Source organism: Crocuta crocuta, unplaced genomic scaffold, assembly GCF_008692635.1.
Source record: "Crocuta crocuta isolate KB4526 unplaced genomic scaffold, BGI_CrCroc_1.0 scaffold693, whole genome shotgun sequence".
NCBI classification, from domain to species: Eukaryota; Metazoa; Chordata; class Mammalia; order Carnivora; family Hyaenidae; genus Crocuta; species Crocuta crocuta.
This window is the reverse complement of record NW_027527545.1, coordinates 552,855-564,899: the sequence shown is the minus strand read 5'-3', so window position 1 is coordinate 564,899 and position 12,045 is coordinate 552,855. Positions and strand designations below refer to the sequence as shown.

Here is a 12,045-nt window from a genome sequence, read left to right as displayed (position 1 = left end):
CGCAGAGTGACGGCGCCGCGCCGCCGCCCATTGGTCCTACACGACCCTCCCGAGCCTCCATAGGCCGTGAGGTCCGTGACGCGCGCCGCGGACGCCCGGCCACTCGCGAGCTTGCGAGGNCGGGCGCCTCGGGTCAGAGGTCGCCGGGCCGCAGGCAGTCGTCATTCATAAGGCCTGGCGCAGTATAGCAGGGTCCAGGCCGAGGAGCCTTCTGGGTCTCCCCCAGCCCCCGCCAGATCTTCAGGAGGATGCTGGGCCCCGGGAGTAGGGGGTGTTTGGGAGGGGGCTCTGTGTCCATCCCTTTGCCGGGCATCTACGCAGGGCTTGTACGCGCGTCAGTAGTAAGAGCTGGCGCTCGTTAAATAAATTACTTTGCACCACACTCCTATCACGGAGGTACTCTGAGCATCTCTCCCATTTTACAGATGAGGAGTCTGGGCATAGCCAGCCTGAGGATTCCCTTTGTCCCAGAGCAATAAGACTATTTTTTCTGGGTGCCCTTTTATTTTTGTTTTTAAAAGATTTTAAGTAATCTCTGCATCCGATGTGGGGCTCCAACTTACAACCCTGAGATCAAGAGTCCCATGCTCCCTCCACCCACTGAGCTGGCCAGGGGCCCCTGGGTGCCCTTTTAAAACAGAGCCTGAGGTCAGCTGCTCACTGCCACACTACTGACATTTGGGGCAGGGTCATGCTTTGTTGGGGAAGGGGCCTGTCTTGTGCACTGAAGGTTTAATGGCATCCCGTCTCTACCCACGGGATACGGATAAGACTCTCCACCCCCCTCTTCCACCCAAACCGGCTCCAGACATTGTTAAATTGCCCCCACTTGAGAAACACTGCAGTAGAAGACCCAAACGGAAGGTGCCAGGAGGGGAGGGGGCCTGGATGAGCCAGCTCTCTTGTCTCAAGAGAGGCTGGCTGCTCTCAGATCTACGAGCCAATTTGCTGCTCTGCCTGTAGGCTTCTACAACCTGCAGCCTGTCCAGCAGCTGTCTGCACCCAAGTTCCTAGGTCCACCAGTTTCTGGGAGGTAAGTGTCTGGGCACCGGGAATTGTGGGGAGATGGCTTACCGGCCAGGCCAGTCTACCCTGGGCTGTGGGGTTACAAAGTAAGGTTAAGTAAAATTTAAGAAGTGTTGCTGTGTGTCTCCTTGGAGCATGATGTTAACTTCTTCCGGTGGGTCAAGGTCAAAGTCTAAAAAGAAATCACTGGTTATGCTCTATCCAGAACAGCTGGGTTGCTTAACTTCTGACCAAGAAAAGTCCCTCCCCGAACCTCAGTCTGGAGTACAATGAGGTAACCAATGAAGACTAGGGTAGGAAGCTAAGCAAGGGGACAAGGGGCAGTCAACCCACTGTCTGGGGCAAGAGCCCCCTCAGCACGTCATGAGGAGAGATGGACAGATGCGCCTCAGCCCACCTAAGACAAAAGCAGAAACAGTCTCAATGAAGTGCTTTTTATTTTTAGACCAACCAAACATGTTTAATATAAAAACCTTTTAATATACAAACTGCAATCACAACAGCATCCACGTAGCAGCGAGAGGACCGGGGGAAGCCTGGCAGGGGGAGAGGTTTTCAGGGTCCCTACAGCTTCCTGTGCCTGCCACCTGTCTGTGGCCGGGGAGAGCATGAGGTCTTTGCAGAGGGGGCCTGATGCCGGCACTGACAGGGGCCGCGCACAGTGGCCTCCCCCACCACGCCATCTTCCCGCCGTGGCAGCCACCAGGGAAAGCCAGATCCAGTTAGGAAAGGACAGGAAGGTGCTTGGGACTGAGAGTTGGACCGTCCCTCCTCAGCATCCCGCTGCACACACCTTTGGGAACAGAGGTCTTCCAGAGGCTGCTGGATTGAAAAGACCTAAAAACTGTCCAGGAAGAAGGACAGAAATGGTGTCCGAGCCCACCTTCCAACCAAGATTCCTTGCCTGCGACTCCAAAAAGCTGGGTGGGTCTGCTCAGATGTTCGGGAAGAGACAGGAATGACAGCCTTTGTCGCGACAGTGCTGGAGCCTTGCCAGGCATGGACCGAGAAAGTCTCCAGGCAGGCCAGGGAGGTCTGCGGGAGGGGCTCGGGGCCGGCGGTACTCACAGGGCCGTGCGGCACAAAGGCCTGCAGGTGGGATTTATAGTGTGTGTGGAAGGGAGAAAAGACACAAGTCACAAAGAATTAAAACCTGCTGTACCTGCTGCTGACACGCCTGGGCGCCAGAGGTAAGAAGATCCTTCTGGGTCAGGGTCAGGGCCAGGGAAGACCTGAGGCCCGCTCCTTCCTCAGAGCCGTGTCTGACCGGCCTTGGTGTAGCTGATGGCCCCAAAGCCCTCCACATGGCCTCCATGGGACTGTCCGGGAGGCCCGGCCGCCCCCTCCAGATGCTCTAGGAGACTGGCCACTGCCCCAGCTGGGCCCGGATCCCTGCAGTTATATGCAGTCCATGGAATTCTCGGGCAGGAGGCCGGGGATGCAGCCAGGGAGACCCAGGCCCTTGATGGGAGCACAGCTGAGGGGGAGGCCACAGCCCAGGGCAGGGTCCTGGTTCTCTATGGCTTCTAGACTGTCCATGTTGTTGTCCCAGTTGATGTGGAAGCGGGTCACACGGGGGTTCGAGGCCAAGATGTTCCTCTGGAGCTGGGGCAGGAAGAGGAATGTCAGCCCTTGCGGCATGCCCTCTCATCACTCCCACAGAGCCGGGGGCCCCCCCAGACCCAGGAAGAACAGACCTCACTTATTCCACCTCCAGCAACGACCACGTGTAGGGCTCCAGGGAGCGCCTGTGTGCCCTGACTTAGGCCTGCGACCTATCTAATCTTGATTCCGCGAGGCGTGCTCCTGAGAAACAAAAGACCTTTCTCTCTCCCGTTCTACTCTGGAGCTGCCAGATCTGAGGATGGCGTGAAATCCTTCAGAAGTGACCTTGGCTCCCAATTCCAATGAGTCAACTCCCCCAGGTGCAAAGGAGCCAGCCTGTCTGAAGCAGGAAGTGCAGAGAGGAGCCCCACCTGAGAGAAGTCTGGCTTCAGGGGTGGGTTCTCCCGCAGCTCGGGATTGGGGTACTCGTTGTTGACATAGTAGCCCACGCGGATGAATTCCTGGCCGTGGTAGGTGCAGGTGATGAGGACCACGGTCACACCCACGGCGTCGGTCTCAGGGATGAGGGCTGGGTTGGGGGCGTCAGCCTAGAGGAAACACATCCTGGGCCTTAGTGCCAACCGCACGGCCACGCCATGACCAGGACGACAATGATTTTCAAGCAACACGTATTTGACTGAGCCAAGTATGGTCTCTGCCAACGGGAGTTTTTAATCGAGTGGGGAAGACAGAAATCAATCCCACAAATGCCTGTAAAATGCTCAGTGTGACAAGTGCCGCAAAGAAGGAAGTGGCGCTGAGGAGTGTGGTGAGCAGGGGGGAGGGGAGAGTCAGATGAGGCTGAACAGGTGGGCAGGCTGGTACCAGGCCACCCAGGGCCTTTGGGGCCAGGTAAGGGCTCAGGAAAGAACAAGAACGTTTAGCAGGAGATAAGGGGTCTGTAAAGAAGGCTGGCAGGGGCGCCTCAGTTGGTTAAGCAGCCCCCTTGAGCTCAGGTCATGATCTCAGGGTTCGTGAGTCGGAGCCCCGTGTCGGGCTCTGTGCTGACAGCTCAGAGCCTGGGGCCTGCTTCGGATTCTGTGTCTCCCTCTCTCTCCCCCTTCTCTGCTTGTGCTCTCAAAAATTAGAAATAAAAAGAAATTGAGTCAACTTTCAGCACCCCGGTGGCTCAGTCCGTTTGTCAGGCATCTGACTTGGGTTCAGGCCATGATCTCAAGGTTTGTGGGTTCGAGCCCCGTGTTGGGCTCTGTGCTGACAGCTCCAAGCCTGGAGCCTGCTTCGGATTCTGTGTCTCCCTCTCTCTGCCCTTCCCCCTGCTTGTGGTCTCTCTCAAATATAAACATTTTAAAAAAGAAAAAGAAAAAAAAGAAGAAGACTGGCAACGTGGGACGCTGTGAGGAGGGCTGGCTGCTGTGGGGGCAAGGCTACTGGGCAGGTTACAGTGGTCCTTCTGGAGCAGAGACTTAAGCCAGGAAGCAGAGGACAGACGTGGACAGATTTGGGGTGTGTGGTTATGAATAGGACCAGCTGCGAGACCGGTGCAAAATGAAACCAATATAACAAAATGAAACATGGGGTCCCCTGTTCACAAATTAGTAAGTTCCAGCCAGCGACAGCGGAACCTTGCAACAGGTGCAAGGCCCAGGGCGGGTGCACGGGTCGAACACTCAGGAAGCCAGCCCTGCGTGTGCAGCGGAGTAGATGGACTCCTTGGGGCCTGGGTACGGGTGGATGTAACATCTCGTAACGGGATGAAGGGACGTTGCTTGGACTTGGGGGGAGGGTGTCAGAGTGGGAGGTAGGCGAGATCTGAGCAAAGCCTGTCAAACTTCAGCAAGCATGAGACTCGGCCTGTACCTGTGCTCCCGCAGCCCCTGTGACCCTGGGTTAGAGACCATTTAGCAGCAACGGTGAATCTTCATTTGCGATTTCGCCTACTTGCTAATAGTTACTTGTAACCTCAAAATTGGGGTGCTTTCGCGGTCCTCTGAGGACGTGCACAGTGGGGGAAAATCTGAGTTGCCTGATGTACAGGTTCCCAGCTGAGGTCACAAAAGGTGACCCTCTCGGCCTTAGCTCAGTGCACACTGTAAATGAGCATCCCTCTTGTTGTCTTTTTAATGCCATGTTGCCCACATTTCGGTGCTTTTTGTTGGTGATTTTGCTGTATAAAATGGCCACCAGAGGCGCCTGGGTGGCTCAGTTGTTGAGCTTCCGACTTCAGCTCAGATTGTGGTCTCACAGTTCGAACCCCACATCGGGCTTACTGCTATCAGTGTGAAGCCTGCTTTGGATCCTGTCCCCCTCTCTCTCTGCCCCTCCCCCACTCACATGTGCCTATGTCTCTTTTTCTCTCTCAAAAATAAACAAATGTTAAAAAAAAAAAAAAGGCCACCGGGGCGACTCCGTTGGTTAAGTGTCTGACTTCGGGTCAGGTCATGATCTCATGGTTTGTGAGTTCGAGCCCTGTGTGGGCTCTGTGGTGACAGCTCAGAGCCTGGAGCCTGCTTCAGATTCTGTGTCTCTCTCTGTCTCTGCTCCCTCATGCTCTCTGTCTCAAAAATTAAAAGGGGTGCCTGGGTGGCTCAGTCGGTCAAGCGTCTGACTTAGGCTCAGGTCACGATCTCAGTTTGTAGGTTTGAGCCCCGCGTTGGGCTCTGTGCTGACAGCTAGTTCAGAGCCTGGAGCCTGTTTCAGATTCTGTATGTCCCTCTCTCTCTGACCCTCCCCTGCACATGCTGTCTCTCTCTCTCTCTCTTAGAAATAAAACATTTAAGGGGCGCCTGGGTGGCTTAGTCGGTTGAGTGTCCGACTTTCGCTTAGGTCATGATCTCGCGGTTTGTGGGTTCGAGCCCCGCGTCGGGCTCTGTGCTGACTGCCAGCTCAGAGCCTGGAGCCTGTTTCAGTCTGTGTCTCCCTCTCTCTCTGACCCTCCCCTGCTCACGCTGTCTCTCTCTCTCCTGGAAATAAATAAAAAAAACATTAAAAAAAAAAAAAAGAAATAAAACATTTTAAAAAAATTAAAAAAAAAAAGCCACCAAGCATAGTGTGTAGTGATGTCTAGGGTCCCTAAGTGCAAGAGGGTGATGATGTGCCTTATGAGAAAACATGTGTTAAAGAAGCTTTTCTCAGGCATGAGTTATAGTGCCGTTGGCCAGGTCAATGGGAATGAATCAACAATAATATTAAATAAGCGGTCTTTAAACATAAACACACATAAAACAAGATAATGTACAGGTCGACAAAAATAGGACTTGTATGAACCCAACCCTGTATTTCTTCCAGGGGCAATGAATGGCTCAGTCTTCATTAATTCAGCATTCGCAGTGACCTTCTAGAACCTAACTCCCGTGAATAAGGAGAATCGACTGTGAATCAGTGGCTTATGGTGATGATGACGACAGAGGTGGACGAAAGGGAAATGTGTCAAGTACTTCAAGAGGTCAGATGGTTCTTGAAAGCAGGGCCAGAATTCTGAACCTGAACTTTTGACCACCGAACCACACCATGGGCTTTAGGGCAGAAGTGGATGCTTCTAGGGGTCAGAGCCTCTGGCCTTGTCTTTCTTACCTGAAAGATGAACATGTGTCTCCCTGCTGGGACAGGCCCGACCAGCACAGAGTCTAGGATTTGATCAAACTCCTCACTCTCAGCTGAGCCAACATAAATGATCTTCCACTCTAGGTCTGTAAGGACAGGAGGCGTTAGGGACTTGAAATAGCTTGGCAGCGCGAAGGCAGGGGAAGGGTCTTCTCAAGTTGCGTTTTGGATAGATCCTTAATATATTGGAAGATTTTCTTCTCCAGAATACCTGGCGCCCGCTGGGCACTAAGTGCTGGGCACCGCCGCCCTGCACACTGGGATGGGCTCGAGCTTCTAATTCTATGGACGAAGCTTCTCCTGTGAGCCTAGCTTTGCCAGGCGCCCTTGACCCTGCACCTCTGGGGGAACTCGGGGATCTCAGGGCCTGAGGGCGAACCTTACGGCAGAGGCTGAATTAGGCGCCACGTGACAGAGGCGTGCTGAGGAGGGAACAGCAGGGAATTGGGCCATTTCAGGGCTCTGCCCACTGGGTGCTGGGAGAGGAAGCAGCATCCTCTTTCACACACAGGGACCAGTGCCACCGAACTGAATAGATCCCTCGACAACTGGGGCACGACAGCAGATTCCAATCCAGCAGGAGAGCCAGCCAGCAAGAGCGGGAAGACCAGGCCACTGTGGGGGGGGGAGCCAGTCCCCAGGTCTTCTAGATCTGGCACCAGCTCGTGCCGGGCTTAGACCCTCGGGTGACAGCGACTCAATTAACAGATGTGGCACCGTGGGGGGATCCTCCGAACCCCAACTCTCTTTCATCCCATCCAGTGGGGAGGTGGGGAGGGTGGGTCTCATCCTTGAGCAGGTTCCAGCAAGGTGAAAGGAATAGTGCTTAAGGAGAGCCCGGCCCATCAAGCGCCGGAAATCCCTGGTCACGGCTGCCTCTTGCAGGAGGTCCAAGTGTATCAGGGGCAAGGTCACGCTAGTGCAGGGAGGCTTGGCAGGAGACCTGAAACTTATTTTGGGTTCTTTGAAATTACACAACCCATAGCTCTGGCTGCCGGGGGTGGGGCAGTTTCACAGGAAGCAAACTGTTGTTGAAGTTGCCCTGTTTCTTGGTCCAGCGTCCCACAAGAGCACCCGACTTTGGAAACACAGCTATGCTGGGTCACAACTACGGACATCTGTCACCTGAGCCCCGAGCTCCTCTTTGATCCACTGGTTTCCTGTCCCTTTGCAGTTTTACCCAGGCCCTCTTGGGGGGGGGGGGGATTGTGGGACACAGTGGCCATCGGGCTCACCGGGGGCTTCGAACTCCAGTCTCTTATTATCTGCAGGGAGGAGTTAAGTTTACGGATTTATCTTTGTTGCAAGTAGAGACACCGCTAGGACATAACATGCTTTTGGATGAACGGAAATCTAGCTAACTCTGCCCTTATCTTTCTAACAGCTCTACATTTTGGGATCTTTTCTCCTGGCCCCCCTCCCCCCCATCACCAGTGGAGTCCTGTTGTGTGTGCATTTAACGTGCTGGCAAGGAGATAAAAAGGAAACTGAAATAGAGCAGGCCCCGCGTAGGCCATAGGCACCTGATATTCAATACTGTTGGCAAAACCTAAACAAAGACTGGCGTGGGTACTGACCGGAAGAGAAAACTGGCGGCCAGGCACACGGGCCACAATGGCGCACTCAATGCAGGTCGTTACAGAATGACAGAATTAATGGAGGGCCATAGTGAAATAGTGACTCAAGGGTTAGAGGAGCTGATGAAGTCATCCACGGAAGACAGCAGATGATGGAAATAAGAACCTACAAATTGGATCACCTTAAACTGGCCGAACGCTTCATTCTGTAATGTAACGGTTCTTCAGAATGAGATGTGGGACATCCGTCACCAATATGGCCCAAAGTCATCCCTTTGGAATACAGGACACAACTGTACCCAGGAAATGTGGCGCACCTGACTTTTTAGGCAATTACATGGGTGACCTGACGGTATTCAATTTTGTCTTTCTGCTCTAACTTTACACTCGAACAGCCAACAGCATGGCCCTCCACCAAGTATGGAAACAAAACTGAAGCTAACAACCTGATTGAAGCCGTGTAAAAAACGATCGTCGTTGAACTAGCTGGAGAATGGTTCCTGCCTTAAAACAAGACACAACACACACACGCAACACCCACCTACGTACACCTACGTAGTAGGCTTTTTTTTTCTGTTTATCGCTGCCTTTTTTTCATAAGCATATAGATGAACACTGGCCTGAGCACAGTGATAGCCGTGGGTCAGAACATCTGGTTCCAGGACTTATTCAAACAGCGGCTGTTGAATTTCTCAGCGGAACAGAGGAAAAACACACCTAATGTATTAAATGGGGACCTATGCCTTGGAAGCATCTATTTCCAGTTGCCGAGAAGAGAATAGAACCAAAGGGGCTCGGAGCTGGTGGGAAACATGGTCAGCCGATGACTGGGGGGTGAGTCTTTTGTCAGATTGTCAGTGTCAAGGTAACAGGACCGAGGTTTCTCCAGAATCTGAGAGACTTCTGAAGCCAGGCCCTCTCCACCTGTATGGGAGGCAGGAAACAGATTCTCTCTGCTCCATGGGAAGAAGGCCAGGAAGAGGCAGAAAGCAAGCTTGGCAGGTCAGAGTCATGGACAGCCATAGGGATAGGACCAGAGTCTGGACTTTCAGGCCAGAGTTTGCTTTCAACTTGAATTTCTCTGAGCAAAAGCTTTACTGACTGGGTGTAATTAATAGTAGCACTCCCTTCTCTTTTGAGAGTGTTCTGATGTGGAAATAAATTCTACGGTCAGTTCTATTTATGTCCCACTTCTAAAGGAAGGGATGCGTTCTTTCTTTCCCAGGTTATAGCAAAGGTGGAGAACTGTGGACTCAGGGCTCAGAGACAAACTCTGCTGTCAATACTTCTATAGACCGTCTGTGTGACCTTGGAGAAGTCATCTCATCTCTATTAAAAAATGATCAGCAGGTGGACTTTTGCCTTTCCTGGTCTGAGTCTATAAACAGATTAGTAAAGTAACAGGGCAGGGGTTTTCCTAGGAATAAAAGTACTAGATAATGACTCTGCAACCATTTTTAAATGCAAGGAGCACAAACAGGCTCTTTGAAACCTGATCTCCCACCTTCTGGGAACTGTGAATCCCTTAACCTATTAGCTCCTTACATCTCCTCCTGGCTTTAAAATTAAATCTTATTCCACAGTGTCATTCTACACTTTAATTATTTATTTACACCCTGCCTTGTTCCAGAAAGGATTTAACTGGGCTTATTCTATAGTTAGTCACAAGTAGATTCCTTAATTTAAAAAGCAGAGAAACCTAGGAGAGACGGATGTGTTGGGCCGGCCCAGAAGCACACATTATCTCAAACTGTATCAGCCCCAAGCGGATCCAAGGGGCTGGCTTTCCCCACCCACCGCGGAGGGGCGCTAGTTAGCACAAGTCAGCACGCCCTGGCCGCGCAGATCGCCACCTCCTCAGCTGCCGCCTCTCCTCCTTTTAACCACCAAGTGGAGAATTGGTCTAATGGAGTACTTCCTCCCTGAAAGTGGTGCCAAGAGTTCCCAGGGCAACCTTAGATTTTAGATTTTTATAGACCTTTACTTGAAAGGTCTTTCATTCTTTGTGGCTTCGGTCTTCTCATCTGTGAGATGAGAGCCACGTCCACCTTTATAACACACAAAGGAATGATCACGTCTGTGGAGGCACCTTGGAAAAGATGCACAAAAAGGTCTGACCTCTGAGCTGGTTGTGTGAAGCCAGATACCGTCATGGCTCGGCCTGCTCTCCCCCCCGCCCCTCCCCCCCAGACTAGGTCAGACCATCAAAAGCGTTGGAAGGATTGCCTCAGATCAGCTGGAATCTGGTGGGCAGACAGTGGGAACGGCTCATGGCTCCTCCGGCCATGCCACCCCTCGGCTAGGAGTGTGTTTATCAAAGCAGCCGGAGAGGAGGGAGGAACCGGCGTTGCGGAGACCGAGTTATCTTGAAAGCCTGGAGCTGGAAACCTGCCCGGCCTCCGCAGGTGGACGTCAAGAGTGGGAAACTGGGGCCTAGCTAAGGAGGTGGGAAGTCGGGTTCTAGGGTGTGTGCTTTGGGGTAGAAAACCATCGGAAGTGGGCGGGGGGCGGGGTTGCTTTAAATATCAGCAGGTTAGGGAGGGGACTGGGAGACAAATGAGGAGATAGGGGCGAATAAGGTGTTGCCGCGGGGGAAAGGCATTTCACGGGGTGAAAGGGTCTGGGGAGGGAGCCTGGGGAACATAGGGTGGCTGAAGTTCTCTGCGGGTTAAAGAATGGAGGCTGAGATCTCTACAGAGAAATAGGTGCCCAGCAGAAGCTCCAGAGACAAAAAGAGGGGGATGATGAGTTCTCCACGGGGGAAACTGGAGTAACCCCGGGGAAGGGGTTGGGTTGGCCACGGGGTGTCAGGGGTAGTCTCTACAAGGAGGCTGGAGCTGGAGGGGAGGGAAGGAGGGGCGTCAGGGCTGGAAGGGAGACCGGTGGTTTCACGGGGGAGGTCGGGGTTGGCCGGGGAGAGGGAGATCTCCACACAGGCCCAGCCTCACCGTCCTCCAGGGCCTCACTGCACTCGAAGCTGATCTCGAACCGGAAGGGGCTGTGGAAAGGGCTCGGATTCTCCAGCACCGCCACGTTCAGCACGGAAACCTTGGCCATCGCCTTGCCGGGCCGCGGCAGAGGCCACAGCTAGGGCCGAGCCCGCGCCGGAGTCCTCTGTGGTCAGCCGGGTAGCGTTACCAACACCCGCTCCCGCTTCTTCTGTCCGCCGACTGAAGTGCGTATTTGGTCCGCGCGCCTCCTTCAAATAGCCGGCCCCACTCTCCGGCCAATCAGCGTCAACGCTTTCCGGCGGCGCGAGCACACCCTCAGCCAACCCTGGAGCGCGGGTCGGCGCGCGCCGAGACTGCTCGGACCAATCCGTGGAGCTCCCTCTCCGGGACGCGCGAGGGAGGCGGAACCATTTCTTGGCTTCTTTGGGTGTCCACCGAGAACCAATCCCCAGCGTCTCCGACTCGGATGTCTCGGGAGGGAGTGGGCGGAGTCAGAGCGCGGGGCTCCTCTCGGCCAATCCCAAAGGTTCCCGCACCGGCGTGGCCCGCGCTTCGCCCAGTCCTTCCGGGAGACGCATCCCGGCGGAGGGCAGCGCCGCCAACTGCCTAGCGGTGGCGCGCGGCGCTCGCTTAAGAGGGCGGGGAAGGCGGTGCCGGCGCCCGCGGTGATTGGCAGGCAGGAGAGTGGCAGGGACGCGGCAGATTCTTTGAGAGGTGATTGGCTGGGTTGGTCGCGGGGGCGGGCGCAAAGGAATACTTAGCCGGGGATTCGTGGCAGGGGGGCGGAAGTCGGTGCTGGCGTGGTTGAGGCGTGTGTGAAGGGAGAGGAGGAGCGTTTGTCGCCTTGGCGTCTGTCAGCAGGTGAGCGTTGCCGGGACTTTCTTTAAGGGGCTCCCGGCCCCTCAGACCCAGCGGCGGGGGAGTCCGTTGTGAACTTTGTGAACGTTGGTCACCCCCCTACACCCTCTCGAGGGGAGGCGGCGCGGGGGGCGCGCGGCGCGCTTGGGCTGGGGTCCCGGGAGTGGGGCCTCTGCGACTCAGCGGGTTCGAGTCCCGCTCTCGCCTCCTTGAGGGCGGCCGGGAGGTTGACAGGTGGACGCCGAGCGCTGTCAGGGGGAGTTGGAGTCCGGTCTCTGCGACTCAGCCCCCGACGTCCCCCCTCACCTTCCTCCCCCCGCTCATTGACCGGGGCCGTGAAACCTCGCTGACGCGACTCGTGACTGCACAATACAACTAGAAACTTCTCTCGGCCCCCACGCCAGGGTCGGACCGCCGTCGCGCCCTGCCGGCCAGACACCGCTTCCACCCGCGACCAGTGGAAAAAT

At 54.7% G+C, this 12,045-nt stretch overlaps 1 protein-coding gene and 2 long non-coding RNA genes across 3 annotated transcripts in view; 2 read left to right on the top strand and 1 right to left on the bottom strand.

Moving 5' to 3' along the window:
- Positions 1 to 183: 183 nt before the first annotated feature.
- Positions 184 to 9,357, top strand: LOC144232639 (uncharacterized). The gene is made up of 2 exons (XR_013335476.1): positions 184 to 1,033; positions 7,577 to 9,357. It is a non-coding gene; the product is annotated as an uncharacterized LOC144232639 (long non-coding RNA).
- Positions 1,445 to 11,439, bottom strand: ASF1B (anti-silencing function 1B histone chaperone). Its single transcript, XM_077765478.1, has 4 exons — positions 10,718 to 11,439; positions 6,163 to 6,278; positions 3,003 to 3,179; positions 1,445 to 2,631 (listed from the first exon to the last, which is right to left on the bottom strand). Exons 1-4 carry the CDS (start codon positions 10,824 to 10,826, stop codon positions 2,425 to 2,427), a joined length of 609 nt encoding a protein of 202 aa, XP_077621604.1. The 5' UTR covers positions 10,827 to 11,439; the 3' UTR covers positions 1,445 to 2,424.
- Positions 11,440 to 11,447: 8 nt separating this feature from the next.
- The window catches only part of LOC144232633 (uncharacterized), a 35,768-nt gene continuing 35,170 nt past the window's right edge, over positions 11,448 to 12,045 (top strand). Inside the window, exon 1 of the long non-coding RNA XR_013335475.1 lies at positions 11,448 to 11,581. This is a non-coding gene — a long non-coding RNA (uncharacterized LOC144232633). The remainder of the gene's footprint in view (positions 11,582 to 12,045) is intronic.

What these genes read in the sequence shown, in the direction of transcription:
- ASF1B (XM_077765478.1), bottom strand. Translation starts at nt 10,826, where the DNA reads ATGGCCAAGGTTTCCGTGCTGAACGTGGCGGTGCTGGAGAATCCGAGC. An exon ending in CAGTGAGGCCCTGGAGGACG is followed by an intron (nt 6,279 to 10,717) that starts GTGAGGCTGGGC and finishes CTGTCCTTACAG; the next exon opens with ACCTAGAGTGGAAGATCATT. An exon ending in TGAAGCCAGACTTCTCTCAG is followed by an intron (nt 2,632 to 3,002) that starts GTGGGGCTCCTC and finishes TTCCTGCCCCAG; the next exon opens with CTCCAGAGGAACATCTTGGC.